Raw genomic sequence first — 23,678 nt, 5'->3', positions numbered from 1 at the left:
AAACGCTGAGTGTTTTGCAAGACTAGCGCGATTTTCATCTATGGGAGCGAGTGCATTAGCTTGTGTCATTGAGAGGGAAAATGCATACAGTTTAGCTTTTGAGTCACTTTTGAATAGATGCTTACATTTTCTAAAATACAATTTTTAAGTACAGTAGCTCAGTTTGTTACAAGGTGTTTTTAGGGGGTAAATAAAAAGGCCAGTCTTAAACGTTGCTCAACCTAGCAACAAAAAGTTAAATTGAACCAGCTTACCCGCACGCCTAGATTGTACGACCCCAGTGGACATTAGACTTTATTTGTTCCAATGTGCGTGCTTTGCTTGTGGTCAAACTTATTTTGAGATTCCATTTTGTTCCTTCAATTGAAACTCACCAGACAAGATTGAAATGGAAGCTCATCAGTCTCCTTGGCTATTGTCTGATAAAACTTTTTATTTGAAGGGTGTCCTATCTGCTGTGTCTCTTGTGTCTTCCTCCAGTGCACAACCTGATTTGAAATATAGCCTTACATAATAAGGGAGAAAAATAGAGTGGTGTTGCGCCCGAGAGCCGGTGTCAGCTTAATCAATCATTTTTAAATGCGGGCGGGCGAGCTTACGCCGCTCATTTCACATCCTTCTTCTTCTAAACAAAATGACAGCAGCATAATTCATTTTTACTCAAAAATTAAAACTTGTCCTTGTGTCTTTTTGGTTTAAACACAGGGAAGTGTTATGCTATGTGTGTGTTTGTGTACATGTGTGTTAAAAGCTGGGGTGCATACTAAGACAATCAAACAAAAATGTGAGTATTTTCCCTCCCTTTTAATGTCAGCATAGGACTGATAGTCCGATGTCTCTTAAGTATTTTCCTGGCAAAGCTTCTCTTTTTTTTTTTACGCAAACAAGTTCAAACTTTAGTTAACTAATTTAAATTTAAAAAATAAACTAGTTCTGGTCATAGTTTATTATTCAACATTTTGTATGAAGTTCACCGTTCCACAAACAACACTAGTTTTTTTTTCTCCAATAGGTTGCATTTCCTCATTCAGTCCAGACTAGTAGCTAGCTGCAGCTTTCTCTTTACAGCGTCATAAAAACGAGGAAAAACTTGTTGCTTCAATGGTCTTCGACCATGATGTCCTTCGCCAGCAATTTAAATCACAGCAAAATTAATGACTGAACGGTTGGCCACTACAAGCCCTGCACATTGTGCCACAGTTCACCCTGGTTCAGCCGCGTCAATCTGTGTCCAGTGGGTGATGGTTCCTTACTGATGACTCACTATGACTCACTGAAATCATTCACCGCAATAAAAATGACCGGAAGAAGAGTTTGTCACAGCAATGTCGTTACCAAATAAGTTAGATAACGTTAGCCTAGTTTCTTCTACAATAATTATTTCTTCTTCTTTTGTATTTTCCTGCAGTCTGAATGCCCTGTGGCACTGAGCAGCCTCTCACAGGTGATTTGAGGTACTATGACAGACCAAGGTAGGTAATGAAAACTACTGAAATATAGAAAACTAAATATGGAAATATAGAAAGCTAAAATTGAAATAAAATGGAATAAATATGAAAAAAATCCCCAAAAACGAACAAACTGCATTTTTTTGTTCGGATATGAAAACAAATATAGTTATAAAAAGAGTTACTTTTAAATTGTTTTTAAAATAGTATAATGTTTTACTTTTTACTACACATTACGCAATACAATGTTTTTTAATCTTGCATAAAATACATACACAAAATTAAAAAAATACAATTATTACTACATCTAATAATAATTTACCTAAAACAAATAATTTAAAATTATACAACTAAATAAAACTAACAAACCCATTCTGAAAACTAATTCAAACTAAATTAATATAAAAAACAAAACTCAAAACAAAATGTAAATTATAGTGAAAATTCCAAAACTAAAATATCTAAAATAAATCAAATGAAAACAAAAAAGATGCATGTATCATATCATCTTAGCTCTGTAACAGCCCCTTTGATATTCCCTCGAGTTCCAGGTCGTCTTGTATTCAAGAGTGCAGGGGTCACACGGTCGAATTGCACAGGGTGAAAAGGTCAAGGCAATTTGGAGGAGCTTAAGTTAAGCGGAGGGAAAGAAACTTGGCCTGCTCGCTTGGCAGTCAGACCTTCCGACTGGCTTGCTGACAAAAAGGAGGCCCTCGCCGCAGCGCAGCTCCTAAAGTTATACCATAAAATAGTCTTGTTGGTATGCTATACAAGCTGCTGTGGAAACATAAAAAACATCTGACAGGCCAATGATTTATAGATCCCCTCTTGTGGGGCTCGTTTTCATTTTCTGCACCACTTATAGTTCATCACTGGATATGCAATGAGTAGACAAACAGTCTAATAGAATCTTAAACAAGAACGGTATAAAAATGTATTTACAAAACGACAATGCTCAGGTGATTATCTAACTACTGTATATATTTATTACTGTTATGAATTTTGAATTTTACGTAGATGAGTGTTCAGCCCCTAACGAGAATGTGAATTACAAGAAGTGGACGACATCAAAATGGCCGTGGCGAGACTTTATGGTTTTTCAGGACAGCACACGTGAATATTTAAGTCCCCCATGAAGAGGATATGATCATATTTCAGCATGATTTCGGCAAGAAGATTTGCAAAGTCGTTTAAAAAGTCCTTATTGTATTTTGGAGGTCGGTAAATGGCACAGCATAGTGACAGTTTGGCCGACTTTAAAGAAGGCGGCCTCAAAGCTGTGATCGATGTGGTAAATAGACATCGTTTACATTTATTTATTTATTTAATAGTCGCCGTTTCTTCACCTCGCCCCGACGTGGGAGCGTCCGTGTTAGCACAGCCAGGCGGTAGTAATTCAATTAAATTCAATCATAGAGGTGGACTCACCAGCGACAGTCCAGGTCCCCGTCAGGCAGAGGCCTTAAATCCAAGTTGTTGGAAAGGGAAAAACTTCCCTCAAAATAAACGTTTTTAACAGCGCGATCCTTGTGGGAGCAGCAGGGGTGCATGGCCCATTCGTCCGGCGGTCTCGAGGAAACTCCTTCAGATGCTGGAGGTCGGCACCGCGTCCAGAACGTGGAGGGCAGCACGGCCGAAGCTTTTCGGGTGAACCACGATCGGTAGAAGCCAGGAGTGGACAGAATCCAGGATACGCCACAACGCAGTACATCTGTGCGTTCTGGAACGAAAAGGGGACGAAGCTTGTTCAAGCGCCCGTTTTTACTTCAACAGACGGCCGCCGCTATCAACACTGGTATGAGTTGTTTACGTTTTTATATCCCGCCTCCGTAAAGAGATTGCCGGTTGCCTTCAGGAAGAATGACTACCGCCACCGATGGTGCGGAGGGGAATTACTTATCGCGCATGCGCTGAAGGTACGTAATAGTCTGTCGGTGCGGTGTGTATTTACGTCATTTTTCTACGCGATGTGCCGACGTCTGGGCCGACACCACAGGGGGTAGGCGTCGGTCACATTTTCCCGACGTCGGACTGGTGTATCTAGGCCTTAAGAGTGCACGGAAGCATGCCAGAGAAGTATTTTGTAGTTTGAATTTGAAGTATATCATTTGTGACATAAGTCCTGGAACTTTTCTGACACACATCCTATAAACAACTCATTGCAATTATATTTATAATCCATGTCGTGCCATTACAATCTGTGTAAATAATAATAATAATTAAAATATCATTTTATATTTCTGCAATGATTAACAAGCCTTCATTGAAATAATATTTGATATATAATATTCATTATTAGGGCCCGATAGATTAATCATCCGGCTGATTTAATTGGCCAAAATTACCTCTGATGTTTTTTTTTGCAGATTTTTTTTTGTGTGTTAATATTGACACATTATTACATAAGACAAATATAATACCCTCCTCTCCCAAAAAAATAATAAATAAATAAAAATCGGCAAGTTTTTACAAAGTATTATAAAACAGTCAAATGTCCAGCCTGCAACTCCTATATTTATTGATGCAAACGTTACTAAATGCAAAAAAAGTTTTTATACTTAGTTTATTAAGATTTTTTTAATCAATCAGCTGATTAATTGGTTATCTGAATTTGATTCTGCCAAATATTAGTATCAGCATGCCTTAAAAAAACAAAACAAAAATTCATATGGGCCGGGCTGCAATAATTAGTTATCCTTGAGTTTGATTGTTTTACAAAAAAAAAGTGTACAAATAAAGCACATTTAATTTTTTCTTGCATAAGATTTCAAAATTATAGTGTTTTTTTTTCACAGGGAAAAGGATAGGTTTAATGGTGGAATGTTATGCTTGATTAAATGGACATCTCAGAAGCTGCTCAATGTTTAACATATTTTTGTTCATGTATTTTACTTTTTATTATTTTCATGAAATACAACCAAAGAGCTCCCAGGGGGCAGAAGCATGTCACAGTCCACGTGTATGCCCTTAAATGGGCGTGTGTGCCTCGTGATCACATGAGGCAGCACGCTGGATTGAACCGTAGCAACAAGCCGAGCAGAGCATGCTGGTTGCCGCGGCGACGCTTGACGGCAGTCATTTACGACACCGTGTGTCAAAAAACAGAAGTCTCCTGTCAAACTGCTGCCAGTCGCCAGTTTTAGTGGGGAATCTCGATTGTACTCGGCGCTAACAAAGTAGCAGCGATTTTAGAAATAAGTTTCTGTTTTTGAAGCATTTAGAGTTGTTACGAGTAGGTGGCATAATGGCAACCTCTTCACCTTCGAAAAAAAAAACATGCATGGGCATACAAATAATTCAGTGACTTGCAAAGGTAGTAACAAGGTGCTGTTACCTTGTAAAAGTACAACGGCTCGATCATTACTTGCAAGGCCTGCATGTGTGTATTCCTCCTCTCCCTCCTTTTTTTTTTTTTTTTTTTTTTTTTAAGTTAGCATGAGAGGGGCGCACACTAGCGCCGCCAGTGGACAATCAGACCCGCACACCCACCTCCACACACGCTCGCATTTCTCATTTTCTTACTTCTACTCCAAATTACATCGCTGAGGCTTGGTGGCGCGGACGAAAAAGAAGCGGAGAGAATAGTTTGAAGTGCACGCCGCAGCCAGGCAGCGAACCACCACATCCAACATGGAGTCCCCGCCTGATCCAGCGAGCGACCCGGGCAACAGCGCCTCGGAGCCGGCTACCGCGGTCAGGGAAACCCCGGTAAGCCTGGAGACGCTCCGGAAAGCGGACCATCCAGCTCCGGTTCGAAGGCAGACCTGCTCGAGCACAAATAGAGGTGAGTGAATGTGGAGAAAGGTGGCGAGCGTTTTTTTTTTTTAGGGGGGGGGCGTGAAACTTCCAAATGAATTAAATAGCTCCGGTAAAATAACTGCACAGCATGGAGCTGTGGGCGCAGTGGTTTATTATTTCTTTGTAACGTCTCGTTGGGTTCATTCATGGCAAATCAGTCACAGGTTTAATTAACCGGCTATATTTTGTATTATTTTTTTTTTATACGCGGCAAAGCTGGGTGTCAAAAGTTTGCAAACTGTGGACCGGTTTATCGATCGATCTTGGACGTGTGATCCCAAGTGATTGAAATGACATCTCTTATGGCAATTGTGCGTTAAAAAAAAAAGAAAAAGAAAAACCGGCACCTTATGGATTTGGTTATGTTTTACTCAACGCGCCTTTGACGTGGAAAACCTTCCACACTGGGCCTAAAAGAAGTGTGTGTGTGTGTGTGTGGATTAATTCTGTCTCGTTTGGATCTATCTGTGTTGTACAGTACAGTAGACAGTTTAACCACACCCCCTTTGTATTCCTCATGCAAGTTACAACTATTTTTTAACCGATTCCCCTAAGCTTGAGTGGGTGTCTGTCTATACGTGACACAATTGGATATAATGAAGTGCCGCCACACTGACAATTAATTCATCCCACTGTGTTTTGTATACATGTGCTTGCGCCCTCATCTTCCTGCCGTGTATATTTAGAGTGTGATATGGGGAATGTGGAATGTGAGCTGGTTATGTAACAGGTTTAGCCATAAACACGAGTGCACAAGCCGAGGGTTAGAAATCATCACATAATCGTCACTTGCAGAACCTTTTCCTTTCTCACCACTTTATGGGCACTTTTGGAGTTGATGTTTGGTGAAAGAAAAATCAACCCTCTAGTATTTACACAGCACCGAAGGGGAGAGAGAGAGAGGGGGGGGGGGCAGTGTGTGACTTGTGGCTTGGCACAGGCTGACTGCTCTTATGTAATAGCGGGGCAAATGCAGGTAGTTGGGAAGCTTGGATAGATTTTTTTTTCTTTCTTTCTCCTCTTCACGAGTCTGACTTTAAGAGTCTCCTAACCTGCTGACCCACATTCACCCCCCACCCCACCCTATTTTATGCACACGATTAAATAGTGTCTGGGAAAGAGAAGGAAACGACAGGGAAAAAGAACGCCTCTTGCTTGTTATGTAATGCTGAGTCGGGAGAAAAAAGAGAAAAAAAAAAGCACACGCATGTTTAACCCCTCCTGCTTTTTGAATGAGTCCTCCTGGTGTTCACTTTCAAGTAAGGTTAAACGACAAGAAAAAAGTCACTTGGCTTGGAGAACTTTTTATATATATATTTTTTTGGTCCAAACTTGGCATGGCAACTCTTATGTGAAATAGATTGCAATAGATCCCCTGGATTGATTGTTTTGCTCTCAGAGCAGTTGAATGAGCATTCCAGTCAATCACATAAAGTTGTTTTTTAATTCTACACAGCCTCAGGTTTGGAGATTTAGTGGAAAGAGTAGACAATTGATTCGTAGCTCATCTCAAAGGATCTTTAAGTGGCTGTCTGCAAATGTGGTCGCTGTAATGGCAATCTGTTGTTGTTGTGTCACTGCCACCTAATCAATAGTCTCTTAAATGGTGGATGGCGGACACGTATTGGTTTGGAAAAAAGGCCACGTTTTGAATGGGAAGCAGTCACGCTGAAGAAATGTTCATTCGCGGTACAATGTTATCATTGTTTTATTAATTTACCTCCCAACAAACACCCTCTTCCCCTCAACACATGAGTTCAGCAGTTCTTGGAGGTAGCGAACTCGCCAGTTTCCTACCCACGGTCACTAAATCCTTCATTTTGAATAATAATATAATTTATTTAGTTTTTCTTTTCTTTCTTTTCGTTTACTGTTGAAAAAATAAACAGGAAGAGTCGCCTTTTTTATCAAATCAGGCTCTCTTCATCTTTAATTCAGACAGGATAGTGGTCTTGTATTTCCCATCTCCAAGCTAGTGGTCCTTTCGTTTTGCTAGCTCGCTGGTTGTGCCGGACTAGAATTGCTAAACCTGGCGTTGCAAATCATGCAGTTAAGTCGCTGACTCACATCACTCAATTCAACTCTTATGTTGAAAGAGCACTTAAAAAAAAACATAGCTGTTTTCTTAAGATGGTACCCAGAGCCAGCAGATAGAATGAAAACAACACAGGCCCCAGAAAGGAACTATGTGGAACACCATATGTTCTATTATATTTGCAAATTCATTGCTCGTCCTGTTTGAAATTGAAATATAAGTTCTAAATGTTATGCTCTTGGGGACAGTTTTCGACATGCCAAAAATGTTCATGTACCACAAAACACACACAAAAACCTCATTCATTCCCAACGATACATTCAACAAAACAAATTCACATCGTTCCCATGTGGGAGCCCTGGGATCAATTTTAATCCTGCCATAAATTTCTGTATATCAAAAATTAAACAATTTCACCACTAAAATTCCCACAAAACGTCCCTAATTGTTCCCAATTAAAATTTGTAATTAATAAATTTTAATTTTTCAATTTTTGACCGATTCAAACCATTCTTATCTTATACTGTTCATCTTATCCCTACTGTGTTTTTTTTTTTCAAAATTTAAAAATGAAAGTTTAACCCCCCCCCTTGCCTTCTCTAATTTGTAAGTTTTGTTTTTTGGACTGATTCTGATGATCAGCTCATTTTGGATCATTGTATATCATTCCATATCATTTGTCCTGAAATTGCATTCACAAGTTAATTAGATTCTGTCATTGAACACTGTAAATATTTTTCCGGTATTAGAAGCAATCAATTCTTATGCTTAGAGTGTTGTCTATGTAGTGGTCTAAAAAATAATTGTATTATTGAGTACAATTATTGCACATGGTTAATCACATGCACTATATACATTTACAAAGATACTGTCAGGGAGGCATGTGATACACAATATGTTTATTATTGTGGTTGCATTGTGCTGTAGTGTAACACATCACTACACCACATCTACAGTCAACTGCTAAATAATATGAATTGATGTCATTTCATGAGAAAAATCCCTCAATACCCTTAATTGAATCAATCAGTGTTCTTCTGTGCTTAACACCAGCTTGTAGTTCATATTCATATTTCTGAGGTTTTTACAAGCAGTCTTAAGTGATTTGCTTGTATGAAAACAAATCAAACCTGACGTTGCAACTTAGTGGCTGATTGAAAATGAAATCGCCTCCTGTTAACGGCCGCATTGCCAGACTTTCATCCAGCCGTTTTATTTTTGGACTGTGAAATGAGAGATCTCAGCTCAGGCGGTGGCAGCGTTTATTTTGTTGTCCTCGCTTTTCAGTGGACGCGGTGCAGCCAAGCAAGAAATATTTTTAAAATAAATAAATTAAATGTTTTTTTTTCCTCCCCCCCTGAGAATCTCAAAGCGCTTGGAGATGCCGTGGAGCTTTTCGCGCCACTTAACCAGACGTCACTTCACTTGGTGACTTCTCAAATTCAATGAGTTAGCGCTAGGAAACGAAACATGTGGATCTGGACGGAGCTGTGATGTGTTTTTTTCTGTCTCTCTGCCTATACCATCGATATTGAATTTCATCCCTCCTGCGTTTTCATTTAAGAGGCGATAATATCCCATTTTATTGGGACTTCTTGTGTCACATGCTTGCTACTTTTTATGAAGGGTTGATTTTTGAAACAAGCTAGCAAACATCTGTTAGCTCACCTGACAAAATGTGTTTCTCTCAACTCGCTGTGTGGGCACTGACATCTGGTCCCAGTTTAGACTTTGGCACCGCTCCTGTGGAGGAAAAGAAGGTATTCTGGTCTTACAGATTTCAAAGGTCAATTTGCATTTGAGCGGAGGAGTGCTTATCTAAGGAGGATGTGAGTTTCGACGTAACATCAGAATGAAATGTGCTGGGATTCATCTTTTATTTTCCACGTGTGAGGCGTTCTCTTCCTGTGTCTTTTTGAAGACACAAATTTAGAAGTCTTGTCTGTGTTTCTGCTATTTTGCATTCATGAAGTTTTAAGATGAATTTGCGTGGCTTTTCTCCTTCACAAGGCATTTTATTAGGCACACGTGCAGAATCCAATGCATGTAACGATGCTCGTCTTGGATTTAAACGGTCAGATAGGTATTCATTTCTTTTGATTTTTTTTTAATGTGATGTAGAACTCTACTGCATCATAGGTCATATTTTGTTCTTGTGTAACTCAATCAGATGTTTAAAATACTCTATTAATGCCTCTCAGAACATCAATTAAACACATTGTGGGCTCTTTCTACAGCAGGGATGGGCAACTCAAATGCTGGAGGGAGCTATAATTTTATCATATTTATATTTTTTAATCTTGTTTTTTATTTTCATTTTTTTTTTTACTTTTTAATTTTGGGGGTAAACTTTGTTATTATTTATATTTTTAATTATATTTTTACATCCATTTATTTATGTGTTTATTTATTTATTTATTTATGTATTATTATTTTTTAAATTGTTTTATTTTATTTTGGCAGTTTTGGTCCATTCAGATGTATGACAAAAATGCTATGGACAAAATTTTCCTCTCAATGTAGGTGATTTTTGATGCAAATTTTTTTTTTGTGCCAGTATGAGAGATTTACTTACCAAACCCAACAACAAAGGGTTTCAAGCAAACAACAAAACAACCACATACTGTATTTTTTACCCAGTGCAATAACAACTGCTGAACAAGAAACCAACATTAAGTGCAAGAATTCATTGTGTAAATTTTGTCTACAAAAATCAACTAAGTCAAAATTTTAATGTTATTGAAGTATGTTTGTCCTGCATCATTCCAAATCAGCAAAAACTAAAATAAAAAAAATATTAGGCCTACTCACGTTGAAGTATAAGACCCAGTGTTAGCACAACAAAGACATGTCTGCCATCTAGTGGTGAATGGTGATATTACAACACAAACCTACAGCGGACCCCTGCATATTCGCAGTTTGTCCCGTTTTTAGCCCCATTTTTTTAAACCATTCCCATAACAAATTCATATTTATATATTCATTAAAAAAAACATTTTGTTAAAAGAAAAAAAAAAATCATGGTGGCACCGAAAGTGTGGTCCGCCAGTTGCCCATTCTTGATCTACACAGCGTAAAGTACATATGTCAATCAATAAATCAATCCATCTTAACCCAGTATATAGCAGGTGTTTCTAATATTTTGACTGCTGAGCTATAATATATTTAGCAGTTGTTGTTTTTTCTGCTACTAGTGACGTCAAAACAAATACTGCTTCTTAAAATTACTATAAACAAACACACTGCCACATCAAAGTCCCGCTCCCGCTGATGTAACATCCTGCATGTTGAAACGCATAATAATACATGACAAATTGGATCATTAAGAACATTTTTTTTTTTGATACAGGATGCCGTTTTGGGTCAATTTTTGTTGCCTGATTATGTTTCACGAATGACTGACTGCGCCTCAGCTCCAACACGCTTCTCTCCCCACAACAACATGCTTTATTATCTTCTGCATCGTTAATGAAATAAACCATTGCCTTGATCAGAATGATAGATTTTCATACAAAATGGTGGCGTCTTGTAAACACACATCTCAAAAACATGAATAACATAGCGGCATTTGCTTTTAGATGTTTTATTTTTTTTTAAAGGTCAAATTCTTGTTTTGTTGGTGTCGGTTACTCGCCCTCCCCCTTTCCCTATCGCCCTACACTCACGTTGCACTAAATTACTGCCTGAGGATGTTAATGTGTTAAATAATTTTTATTCACCATCTCTACTTGAGTACCGTGCTTGAGAATTGCATGTCACACTTACACTATGGACGCACCGATATCAACGTCAGTATCTGGTATCGGTTAGGGATGATTTTGAAGAATTGACAAATATTGACTTCCGTCCATGTTAGTCGTGTTTGGGTGCGTATGACAACATTTGAGTGAAATCAAATTCCGCTCGGCAAAATGGTTGCTGAAATCCCGCCCCTGTCCGTATTCTATTGGTGTTTTGTATTTTACCGTGTGCTGCGCTCATACCAGCCTTCATCATCTTTGAAGTGACATATTGCTGACAGAAATGCACTTTTTGCACGTTATCTAATTTGCAGTTGTGAAACTGTGTTGTAGTTAACTGTATGGACCTCGGTGACTTTTTTGTTTGTTTTTTGTTTGTTTCTGTTCTGTAATTGATTATTATTACTTGCTGTGAGGCGCAGCCGATTGCTGTTTACACTAGCGAACATGTAACGGCTGAGCAAGCTGCGTTCAGGTGCACTTTATAAATGAAACTGGATGTGTTTATTCCTGTTAAAAAACAGATTACCGGGGGAATTAACACTATGATCATCATTTAATGATTCATTTTGTGTTGTAATATTGGATTTATTCTTTGTTGTTTATCTATAGAGTATTATATTTGCATGAAATATAATCCATGTTGAAGAAAATGTGAAAAATATTTGATTATAAAAAAAAATAAAACATGTCTTCATCACATTTGTAAGATGTAATAATAAGTATCGGTAGAAAATTGTGGCATCGCATGTTGATTCCAAAGTTTTTTATTTATTTTATTTGTTTTGTTGGTGAAAAAAATACACCAAAGGAGGCTGGAAAATACTGCCATGCATTTGGCCGTTTTACAATCAGAAACTAGAAATTAGAAGATAATAATTAAGAGTAATTAAATTGCCATTAATTGAATGTAATTTTACAGATAAATGCTATATTGGGTGATAGACCAATATGTTTTTTTCAAGGCCAATACCGATTATTAGTAGTAAAGCGAGCCGATAACCGATATTTCAAGCCGAGTAAAAGAGAAACTATTAGTGTAAAAAAAAAAAATATATATTTTAATTTAAACATAAAGTATTAACAGATTTGTTTAAAAATTATTTTTAAAAAATGTAGGGAGCTTCCAGGGTCATCAGAAAGTGTTAAGCTAATTAAAAACTAAGCAAATAAATAGTTCCCTGAAGTTTTCTACTGTAAATAAAGTTTTCCAAAATTTCAACATAATTTCCAAATTTTTCGCCTGTAATTTTTAAAATAGTATCATTTTTTGTAGAGTGGAAATTTAAAAAGATTCATAAATGAAAAGTTCCCTGTATCTCACTGAGGAAAAATTGTCTCAATAAGTAAAAACTGTCTGTAAACATTTTACAAATCCTGATGAAACACTAAATTGGCTACGTTCGCAAGCATTCACCGCTTTATCGGCTTTCAGATTCATAAGAAGACCGATGTCGATATTTTTTTAAATAGTGTCAGCATCATTTTTTGTAGAGTGGAAATTTAAATAGATCCATAAATGAAAAAGGACAAATGCATGGGAATATAGCTAATTTTTGGGTTTTGTTAAGGTTTGTAAAAGGTTTCAAAAGATCTTCACAGTGAAAAATTGTCTCAATAAATAAAAACTGTCTGTAAACATTTTACAAATCCTGATGAAAACCCAAAATTAGCTACGTTCACAAGCATTCACCGCTTTATCGGCCTTCAGATTAGTAAAAAGGCAGATGTCGATATTTTTCAAAATGCAAAATATTGGCAACGATAATAAGCCCGGTCGATAATCGTTCTATCTAATTGGGATATATATGTCTTTCTTTAAAATTATGTGTCATTGTTTTTTAATCCTGTGTTTCAAACTTATGTTATTTTCACACCTAAATTGAAAAATCCCAGCCCCTCGCTTCAAGGTTCATGCGAATCCGAAATCCATTACATGACTTTCATGACTCCATATGTTTTTAATCAGCATGGCCACTTAAAGTGTTGTGGGGTGTCACAGTTCATTTAAACTGACGTCGTACAAGACGTTTACACGGTGCAGGAAACGTGAGGCAGGAAATGACAAATGAATGACCCACACAGACAACAATATTGTAGTGTGGTGAACACTGTTGAGATTAGATGAATTCAAATGTGTGATCCTGACTCGACAACATTTTATTTGGTTTCTGTTTGCTTGTAAGTTGTTGAACATTCCATTCCATTAGGTGCGCTACTCTTCAAACACTTCTCAGTAAAAGTTGACTCTATAGTGACTCTATACTTTTAGTACAAGTTGTTGGTAATGTGGGCCAGTTTATTTTGGAGTTTGAATCACCAGCGACTTCAAACTGGGGCTGGCGAGCAACTTTTGACTGTTGATAGACACCAGATTTGATGCGAAATCTCCAGTGGTGAATGACAGCTCAGATCTATGGCCCATTTACAGAAGTCGGTATGCAAGATGAGGGGGGGGGAAACTCTGAAAAGTAATGACCGGAAATGCTCCAGATGCATTATTGGAGGATGTTAAAGGCGTCTAAATTTAATGCGGTACACTGTGACCCGTCTGCTGGTGGCGCTTGGCTCGTGGCTGCGCTCCTGCGTCCCTCTGACACAACGTGGGCCTCTCAGAAGGGGCCTCGCGGTGGAAAAGAGGTGCTGAGAGGGATGCAAAGGCTCATTCAAAGCCTGTCTTATGTCACGTCCAGGGCCGACCGAGCTTTTCATATCTTCAACCGTGCGCAGACGGTGCCCGAGCAGGCAGGTATCAAAACGCTGGCTCGGGACGTGTCACCAGCAGTATCTTTCAAGCCATCGTGTCTTTGAACCGCATCACACTGCGCACACATGTTCTGCATCCTGTTGTGTGGGTCAAGTCATGTGAACTTCACGCTGTTGTGAGGGAAACCACGGAAACTTTAGCGTCTACAATGGAGGCTACAAAACAAAACTGTGTGTTGAGAACTACCGGTATGTTTGTTCTGCATATCGTTCCAAATCCACAAAAAAAATGACGAGGTCGACTCCTGTTATATTTATCTGCCATCTAGTGGTGATGGGTGATATTACTATTGAAATCCAATGGGGGGATGCAAACCCCCAAAATTATCCCCCAAAATTATCCCCCAAAAACCCGCAGATAATATATTTTTTATTTATTTTATTTATTATTATTTTTATACCCCCCTCCCAAAAAAACAACAACAATTTATTATTTTTTTATACCCCCGAAACTTAAAAATATAGGAAACAAAAGTCTGCAAATGGTCCAATGCCATAAGTAGTGCCCCTACTAGCTTAATGCTAACACATACTAGAAAACGTCATTTTGGATGCACGATAATATCGGTGGCTGATAATTATCGCAATTATCGACCAATTTGACGTCAAACAGATACACCAGATAATACAGAAATCTGCCGATAATAAAATAGTTTTATTACATCTATAAAAGACCTGACTTATTGCACTTTGAGACAATTCAGATTATTTTTATTTTATATTTACAATTATTGAATTAGAATTCTGAAAATATTTTCATCTCAGTTTGTGTAACACTTAGGTGATTATAATACGTGTTACTTTCATTAATAAATTAAACAATTTAAAAAGTTACTGGCTCGGCTCCACAAAATTTGATTGGAATTTAATGTTTGTGGAGTTTTTATCACGTCCTTGATATTTAAGAAGAATTGATGTTCCATAATTAATCAATATTGAATTGAACTGAAGTGGATCGAATCAAATCGAAAAAAAAAATATATATATCAAAATCGAATCGAACTAAACTCTTGCAAATCGAAATCAAATCAATTGAGGAAATTAGAATCGATACACAGCCCTAGAGAAAGATGATTTGAGTATGGTCATAAATTAAAGTAAAAAAAACAAACAACTGCTTTTTGTTGGTCAGCATTAGATAACTTTGAACTTGCATAATGCCTTAAAACAAAGGTTGTTTTCACATTTAATTTGAGTTTTTATATTAAATTCAAAGATACTCACCCAAACTTAATCTCCAATCACATTGTGATATTAATGTGATATTGAAATATTATCTGCGATTTTCACACCTGCTGTTCGCCATTGTCATTTTCGATACAGCCAATTTGATGCTATTAATGAGCAAACTTTATTAATCACCCGGAATAAACAAAAAACTTTGGGAGATAAAGCAACTTGAAAATCAGTGTCATTTCTCTTGGCTTGATGACTTATATTGGAATAACAGGCACGACTTAATCTCATAAATAAAAAAGGGAAGCGATACAGATCCGTCCCCTCCAGGTACTGGCGCCACTTAATCGAATTAGCTCCACTCGCAAGCTTGACGGGCTCTTCAAACACCCCTGGTGACTTTTGAGTGCCGATTACGATCAGCTACTATTTTCAGCTTTGATTAAAATCTGGTGAGGTTGGTCACTATTTTTTTTTCTCTCCACAGCACAGAACTGACTAATGTGGTTAGTAAAACAATGCTAATGTTTAAGCAGTAATCGTGTGTGCATAAGTCCTATTTAAATGAAATTATGGGACACACTTTTAATTATTAACCTTTAGTTGCACTTTTGGCTCGAATATTTTGGGAAGAAGAGATTTATTTATTTTATTTTATTTATTTTGTTTGTTTGCTGCACTATGCAATACTATAATATTATAGTTTATAGGGCTGAACAATTCAAATAAAATCAACATTGCCATCTAGTATAATGCAATTTTCAAATCGCAAGTGCTGCAATAAAGAAAAAAACAATGCTTAATTGACGTTCACGTGTGCATACCAGTGAGTATGTGTCCACTAAAGATGAAAATATTATATTTAAAAGTATGATATTAATCAGTAAATTAATTAACTCATTTACTCCCAGCCATTGTTACTGAAGCAACCCCCTTCGCTCCCGGCTATTTTACTGGATTTTGACTGATTTTGCACGGCCCACAGAATATTGTGTTCTATTGCTATAAAAACAGGGAACCTACCAAAAGAAAGATTAGAGTCTCTTCTTTCATCAGGAAAAAATATTATATTTCTATCTGTTTACGTTTTGCAGCAATTAGCATTAGAATATAGCTAAATGTCAACATTATTCACAAACCTTCTGAAAACACTGGCAAATAAAGCTTGCTGCAACAGGGCCCTGGGTGATCTCTTATACTCTGCTGGCCCCTGCTGGTCGTTTTTGTTGTTGTAATAACTACCATTGTTTTAAGCGCCCTCTTCAGGTCAGAAACTGTATCAAAGCCTTTTGTATGCTCTAGCATTAAAAAAAAAAAACCCTGTATAAATACGTTTCTGGGAGTTTAGGACAAAGTATTATAAAACATAATTATACGTTTTTGGGTTTGAATGAGTTAAAAAGTAACTTTTAAAATGTTACTTTCAAAATCAAGTAAGCAGTATCGTAACTAAGTTAAAGTGATAAAGCCAAATAATTTTGCCACGTAGATTTTTGTGAAGACTGTTAGACCTTTATAGGTAAGTCAACAACTCGAATTGAAGTATTTGTTTATATTAATTTGTGGTTGCCTTTATTTTAGCGTAAGCCTAACCCGCAAAACCGAAATATTAACATAAAATAAATCTAATATCGTTTATTAAAAATACAGGGGATGAAGACCTTGAAAAAATAATCATAATAAATCACAATCGCAATATTGAGAAATAACAAATCCCAATTGGATTATTTTCCCAAATCATCATACCTGACAGTCGAGTTGGCCTTGCACTTTTCTTGATTTGCAACACGACAATAATAAACTTAACCAGTTTGTTGTTTTGCAATTTCCATCAAAAACAATTCCATCCCCTCTCTAACTTTTCTAAGCCTGCTTTGAATACGAAAAAGTCATATGATTATTTAGCCTAAGCTCGTGCTTGCCGATTGATCACTTTGGCGGCGGCGGCGGCGCGGGCAGCACCACGTGGCTCCACCAGTGACGCGGAGTCGCCATGCTGCTTTCTGACAGTGATTGAAAGAAAGAGTCACTGTCCCCGCTCCCTCTCGCTGACAAATATCCTCCGTCTGATCAATCACTATTTGCAGCTTTATCTGACTAATGCAGTACTTAAGAGGCAATAATTAACTGCGCGCGGGGGTTGTTAAAAGCCTATTTTTACGTGACAGACAGAAATAGGCACATAGAAGAGAGACGGCGAAGGCCTTGGGGTGATGCCGATAGTGGCGTATTTCGCAGTCGCTGCTCGTGTGGCGCACTGTGAACTTATCAAGGGTTTGACAATCAGTGTTACAAATGCATGATTATTGCATTTGCTTTCAAGTTCTAATATAGCAGAAATTTGCTTGGTGAAGAAAAAGGTGATTCAAGAAGAAAAAGTTTTGTGTTGTTCTGCGATGAATTCTCGGGCTGTGAAGTTTCACTGGTGTTGTGTTACAACAATTAATGAATTAATTAAATAATTAATTAATTAATTAATTAATTAACTGATTAATTTCTGCTTGCGCCACTTGCGAGATCTTCACTGGCGCCGTGCTTCAGTAGGTTTCCATCCATTTGTTTTGAATTTTTGAATACATTTTTTTTATAACTCAATCACTGCCATTGACGGCTATAGACGTCAAAAATTCATTACTAGTGAAGTCATGCGATTAATTACGATTACAATTTTTAATCGCCTGACGTCCCTAATTCTTAATAATCTTTTCTTCTTTTTTTTTTTAATCGTGTCAGGTGATTTATATTTTTGATGATAATTAACTGCATGACTTTAATAGTTAATTCACGATTAATCCTAAAAAAATTTTTTTTAATTAATCGCCTGATGCCCCTAATTAAAAAAAAGAAAATATTATTAAAAATTAGGGGCGTCAGACGGTTAAATTTTTTAATTGTAATTAATCGCATAACTTCAATAGTTAACTCACTATTAACCACAAATTTTATATCTGTTGTAAATGTACAATATTTTTTCTCTCTCTAGGTTTTTATACCATTGTAAACAAAAGTGGAAAAAATGTTAAACTAATACAAATAGTTCAAAGGAATTTTTTACGTCTATAGCCGTCAGTGGCAGTGAATGAGTTAATTTTTTTCCCTTCTTTTTGCAAATATTGAGAGGGGACTCCGCCGCTGTAGGTGGCGGTATACACCATAGAGATGTGATCCACCAGTAATTTAGAAAAAGACCAGAAAGCGACTGCGCCGTGCGATGATGTCCTATGAGTTTGCTTTTGTAATTCTTAATAAACCTTACAGTTTCTTTGCTGTTTTCCATAAATAAATACATAAATAAAATGTATTTAATTTATTCCAAAAAGATTTCTGTTTCAACGTCCCCCCTTACAAACGTACGCGTCACGTAATATCCGGTCAAAATGTGCGACGTGTATCCGGTCTTGCCAGCGGTTATTCGCAAAACCTTTTCTCATAACCAAAATTAGCATTTTTCAACATTCACTACTTTCGAAAATACTTCCAAACATTCGCCCCCCTCACTGGGATACTTAACTATCAATTTATCTGCTGATTCGTTTTTTTGATTAATCACTGAAGTGGATAAAACAAACAATCCAATTATTAATAAAACAAGACCGTATTTCAAATTGACATTGCAGAAAATGCCCAAACATAAACTGATTGTGATTCACTGACTGGTGCCATCTGTAACATGTCAGAAAAGCCACAAAAATGTTGATCATTGTTTTCCCAAAGTAGAAGCAGATGTGTGTCTTGTTTTTAAAAAGAACGCACATAAACATAATCTGTCTGCTTTCATGGAGGACTACAGCGCTCCGTGAGAGGCTGAAATTCCGAGTATTAAGACAATTTTCGGTTAATGGTAGGACTTTAGTTGATTCATTGATTAATAAAATAGTAGTTGAAAATGTCCAAACAATCTAAAGTGAATTAAAGGATGGCACAGTGCTGAATATGCACTGAATATATTTGACCACAACAGTGCTGTAGGTTAATGTTATAAAACTAGTTTTTCAAAGTAAATCAAAAAGCTGTACATTTCGTATGAATTCGATTGTGCTAATTTTTTTTACAAATTGGGATGGGACTCACAAGTCCTGTGTTTGTAACAAAAGTCGAGACTGTGAAGTGGGACGCCGCACATTATTTTGCACTTCCTGTTATTTTTGTGACCATCAAAGTCAACATTTTGACTCAACTCAAAGTTATAATAATCTAGAGTGTGATGTAGTCCAGTGTTCAATCATGACTCAGTAAAAAAACTGTCAAAAATAAAACATATTTCTGTTTTAACTCATTCACTGCCATTGACGGCTATAAACGTCAAAAATTAATTTAAACTATTTATATTCGTTTAATCCCCCCCCACACTTTTGTTAAAAAGAGTATGAAAACCTAGAATTTAGAACGGATATAAAATTTGTGATTAATCAAGATTTAACTAGTGAAGTCATGCGATTAATTATGATTAAAAAATGTAATCGCCTGACGCCCCTAATTTTTAATAATCTTTTCTTTTCTTTAAAATATTATTTAAAATTTAGCCCGTAATTTATTTTCGTAATTAATCGCATGACTTCACTAGTTAACTCACAATTAATCACAAATTTTATATATCTGTTCTAAATGTACAATAATTTTTTTTCTAGGTTTTCATACTCTTGTTAACAAAAGTGGGAAAAAACGCTTGAAATTGAAATGAATTTTTGACATCTATAGCCGTCAATGGCAGTGAATGAGTTAATATAAGTTTAAAAATCGGTTTTGGAGAATGACTTAAATGACGAATGCTACTACACTGCATTCTTACTCGAACTGAGATTTCCAAAGCAAAACATCACCCAAAGCATCTCATACTATTCATACTTGCTATAAAACCCTTTTAAGATTTTTTATTGAGTTCCAAGCGTTTACTCGCAAACAATTTGACCATCATTGATCTCCTGTGCGGTGCTCAGAGGGAGAAAGTGCGGCTGCAGGCGATCTTGCAGGGGGCTTTAAGGTGTGCAGTGTAGCTCGGAGCAAGACCTCCCTACGATTTGTAAAAGTATCTTTGGATAAGTTCCTCGGCTAACTGCTAGTAAAAGCATGCTGAATCAATTGAAAACATACCTTTTGAATGAGCCAAAGAGGATAAATGGATGGATGCTCAAACCTTTTTCCTCTCTCGTGTTTTTAAAATTCAAGTGCACTTTTTCGAATGCAGCGTTTATCTTTTGTGGATTGTGTTATAGAAACCTGCTTTTGTGTTTAGTTTAAAGACAAATACAAATACAAATAAATCAGTGACCTACAATGATGAAGATCTCTTTTTGTTAGCTGCTGATGGAAGTTTTTTTAAATAATAAGATTATAAACACATTGGGAAGGGAAAAAAACGTTTTTTAAACCCCAAAAATTCATACAAAAAAAGGGATAAGCCTGCTTTCCAAGAAAAACAGTTTAGCTCCGCCCCTCCACCAAAAAATAAAAATAATATATTTTTATGTAATATGCTTTATTACAGACTAGGGAGTACGTTTGAACGTATTCAAAATAAACATGTTCAAACATACTCGCAAATACATTCCAAATACTCATAAATAAGTTTTGAACATACCCGCAAGCATGTTCAATCGTACATCATTTCCCATAATGCCACGGGGTATTAAAATAAGCCACAAATTCTCTGTGGCATTTTGGGAAAATATGCTATGTTTGCAGCATTTAGCCTACAAGTATGTTCGACCATAATTGCGAGTACTATATTTGGGAGTATGTTTGAACGGATTTGCGAGTACGTTCAAATGTAAACACATTTGAACGTACCCGCCAATCAGAAATATTTACTCTACATTGGCAGTTCCATGTTTCCATAAACATCTACTTAGCTTTGAAGTCTGGACCAAATTTCTTTGTCACTGAGCGGGAGACCGAATGGAAGCATTCACTCATCACTGACAGGGAGCTTGTACAAAGATAAATACTTGACGCATCGGAAAACAACGTTAGGGCATACGAGATTGCTATCTTGTCTGCATGTCATCAGCGCGGACGCGCTACCTTGAGCTGATTTGATTCTGGGCTGGCGAATGTGGACAGGAGTGACTGATGGCGTTGTCCCCAGTCAGACTGATAGCGCGCGAGGGGGACGCGAGCACGCCGCTCCACCTCAGAGGCGAGGAGGCGAAGCGTTCCCTCACTCAATGCAAATTTTCCAAGGGGCCACGTTCAGAGATGATCTCGATGATCCCCCCCCGGCATCACGTGATCCATGCATCGGGGGCTCACTTGGGAGAGAGCCCTGTAGGCACGGAGGGGGGCGGGTCGGGGTTGTTTGTTTAACACAGGTGCATCTTGTGCGTGGTGCACTCAAACGAAGGCAAACTGAACACGCTTGAACACATGTGCATGCCACACTGCACACAGTTCACAAGCGTTAATGAAATATCGTCTCGGCAGGTATTGGAAAAATGTCTCAATAGTACTCTTGTTACGGTCATGGCCTGTTTTTACCGCATGAAATATTTATGTAAGTAAGTATGAACTAGTGTGTCCTAGTACACATTGTGCGGACTAAACCATTTTAAACGCCTTGTGATTGAATAATTAATCAAACATGGGTAGGGCTTGTCCCTTAAATTCACCTTGAAATATGTTTTGGATGCTTTCAACTATGTGGAGACTGTTTGGGAAGGCCTTTCTGTCTTTCAGCATGATGGTGTGGTGAATGCCACTATGCTATAATACGGAAACGTATTACATTCACATGGAAAAAAAAAACCTCCTGTTTTTCGGACTATTTATTTTTCGAGAGCTTTGTTTTTTTTTTGTATTTTTATTTTATTTTCTGTTTTTCGGAATATTTTTTTCTGTTTTACTAAATATTTTTTTCTGTTTAAAAAGTATTCCAAGAAAAAATATTTGAAAAAACTGAAAAAATATATATTTGAAAAAACAGAAAAAATAATTATTCAAAAAAACTGGAAAAAAAATATTCAGAAAAAGAGAGCTGATTTTTTTTTTTACATCTGAACTCTAAGTGACTTGACTTATTTAACTTAAGATGGTCATGTTTACTTACTGACTCTCAATAAAGGAGTGAATGTGTTTACTGTATTGTGGTTTGTTCTCTAATCTCTGAGGGAAAACCCCTTTAAAAAAAATATTCAGAAAAACTGAAAAATTATTATTTTATAAAACAGGGAAAAATTACTCAAAAAAACAGGAAAAAAAATATTCAGAAAATATATTTTTTTAACAGAATTTTTTTTCAATAAAACAGAAAAAATACTCAAACTTTTTCAAGTAAAAATATTAATGTTGAAATGTTGCTATATATATATATATATATATATATATATATAGCAACATTTCTGTTAATATTTTTTAATTGAAAAAGCTTCTGAAATCCAGGACATACATTTTCATTATGATATTCTGCTAATTATTAGGATTGTTTCATACAGTGCAATGGGGGGGGGGGTTGTGTCTTCATTCTACTCTGCTTTACAAGAATGCAGACTACAAAGGACGTACTATGAAATCTTTAAGCGCTCTTTTGATACGGTTACATCATTTCCCATCAGTGTGTAACATCAGAGCGTCTTGTGATCCTCAAGATTCAGAAGACGCTGCTCCAGCCATGGATAGTTGTATAGCGCGAGAGAACAAATTCCGTCTTTGTTATTCAATAACAAGGTTCGCCGTGCAAGCTCTCAGTGTGTGAGCAGATGGTGTAAGGTTGGTGCATAATAGATCTCCGTATTAACCGTAGCGCATGCTGGGGGTGTCGGTGGATGTCGCGCAGCAGAGTAAAAGAGAAGCAGTGACCTTCTGTCCTATCATTTACCCCCTCGCGCCCTTCACACTGCTCTCAAATTACTTTGTTTTAGCCAATTAAAGCGGGCAACTGAGCGTCAAGCAGGCTGCCGTTTTTCGCTCACCTGGACCCCGGTGACATTATCGCTCTGTCACGGGAAGCGATGGCCACAAGCGGGGGCCTTCAGCATGGCACCGTGCCACCTCGGACCCCACTGTGTTTGCTGAGATTAATGTAGTGACTGCCTGCAATAGTCGCAATAGGTTCAGTCAGCACCTCTTGCTTGTTTCCCACGGTGGTCTCGCGCACATTCTCAATGTATTTGTCAGGTTTACGTTTATGCGGGTGGAAATTGTAGTGCTGATGTTGTGGATGATATGCTGTGATACCTCAGGAACTTTGCGTTGGCATATAATTGATCACTTTATTATTAGGAATTGCATTATTTATTTAAATTTTTTGTGTTTTTATATTTTTGTATTTTTGTATTTTTTGTATTTTTGTATTTTTTTGTTTTTATTTTTTATTTATTTTATTGCCAGCCATTCAGAGCATTTAGACAGATCTTTCATGGCCCACAAGATATTGTTTTGTGTAAGAACTAGGAATGTTCGATACCACTTTTCCACACCGATACCGCTTTCCCCCCAAACCGATACCAAAGTACAAGTATTCACCTTTTGAGTACTCACTGATATATAAGTACGAATACCTTGACTTACACAGGTCATTGATGGTTAAGTTTGATCAGCTATCAGGATTTGTGCTCTCTCACATGTATAAAGTTACCCTTTTAGCAACTGGTATGTAGTAGTCATACTTTGTATTTGGATGTCATGTCTTTGACATGAGCATAATTTTTTAAAATTATTTTATATTTTCATGATAGTTTTACTCGTGTGGCTAGCTAGCTTGTTTTGTTTACATGTCTAGTT

General features: G+C 37.0%; 1 protein-coding gene across 1 annotated transcript in view; it reads left to right on the top strand.

The window, feature by feature from the left end:
* The first annotated feature begins 4,893 nt into the window (after positions 1-4,893).
* roraa (RAR-related orphan receptor A, paralog a) overlaps positions 4,894-23,678 on the top strand; it is a 245,749-nt gene continuing 226,964 nt past the window's right edge. The window contains exon 1 of the mRNA XM_086073041.1: positions 4,894-5,232. Coding sequence (XP_085929167.1) covers positions 5,079-5,232 — 154 coding nt within the window. The 5' untranslated portion in view covers positions 4,894-5,078. The remainder of the gene's footprint in view (positions 5,233-23,678) is intronic.

Source organism: Leptonotus elevatus, chromosome 4 (assembly GCF_054856555.1).
Source record: "Leptonotus elevatus isolate MCC_2025b chromosome 4, RoL_Lele_1.0, whole genome shotgun sequence".
In the NCBI taxonomy this organism is placed as follows: Eukaryota; Metazoa; Chordata; class Actinopteri; order Syngnathiformes; family Syngnathidae; genus Leptonotus; species Leptonotus elevatus.
The sequence above is the reverse complement of the archived record's forward strand: the minus strand, read 5'-3'. Positions and strand labels throughout refer to the sequence as shown.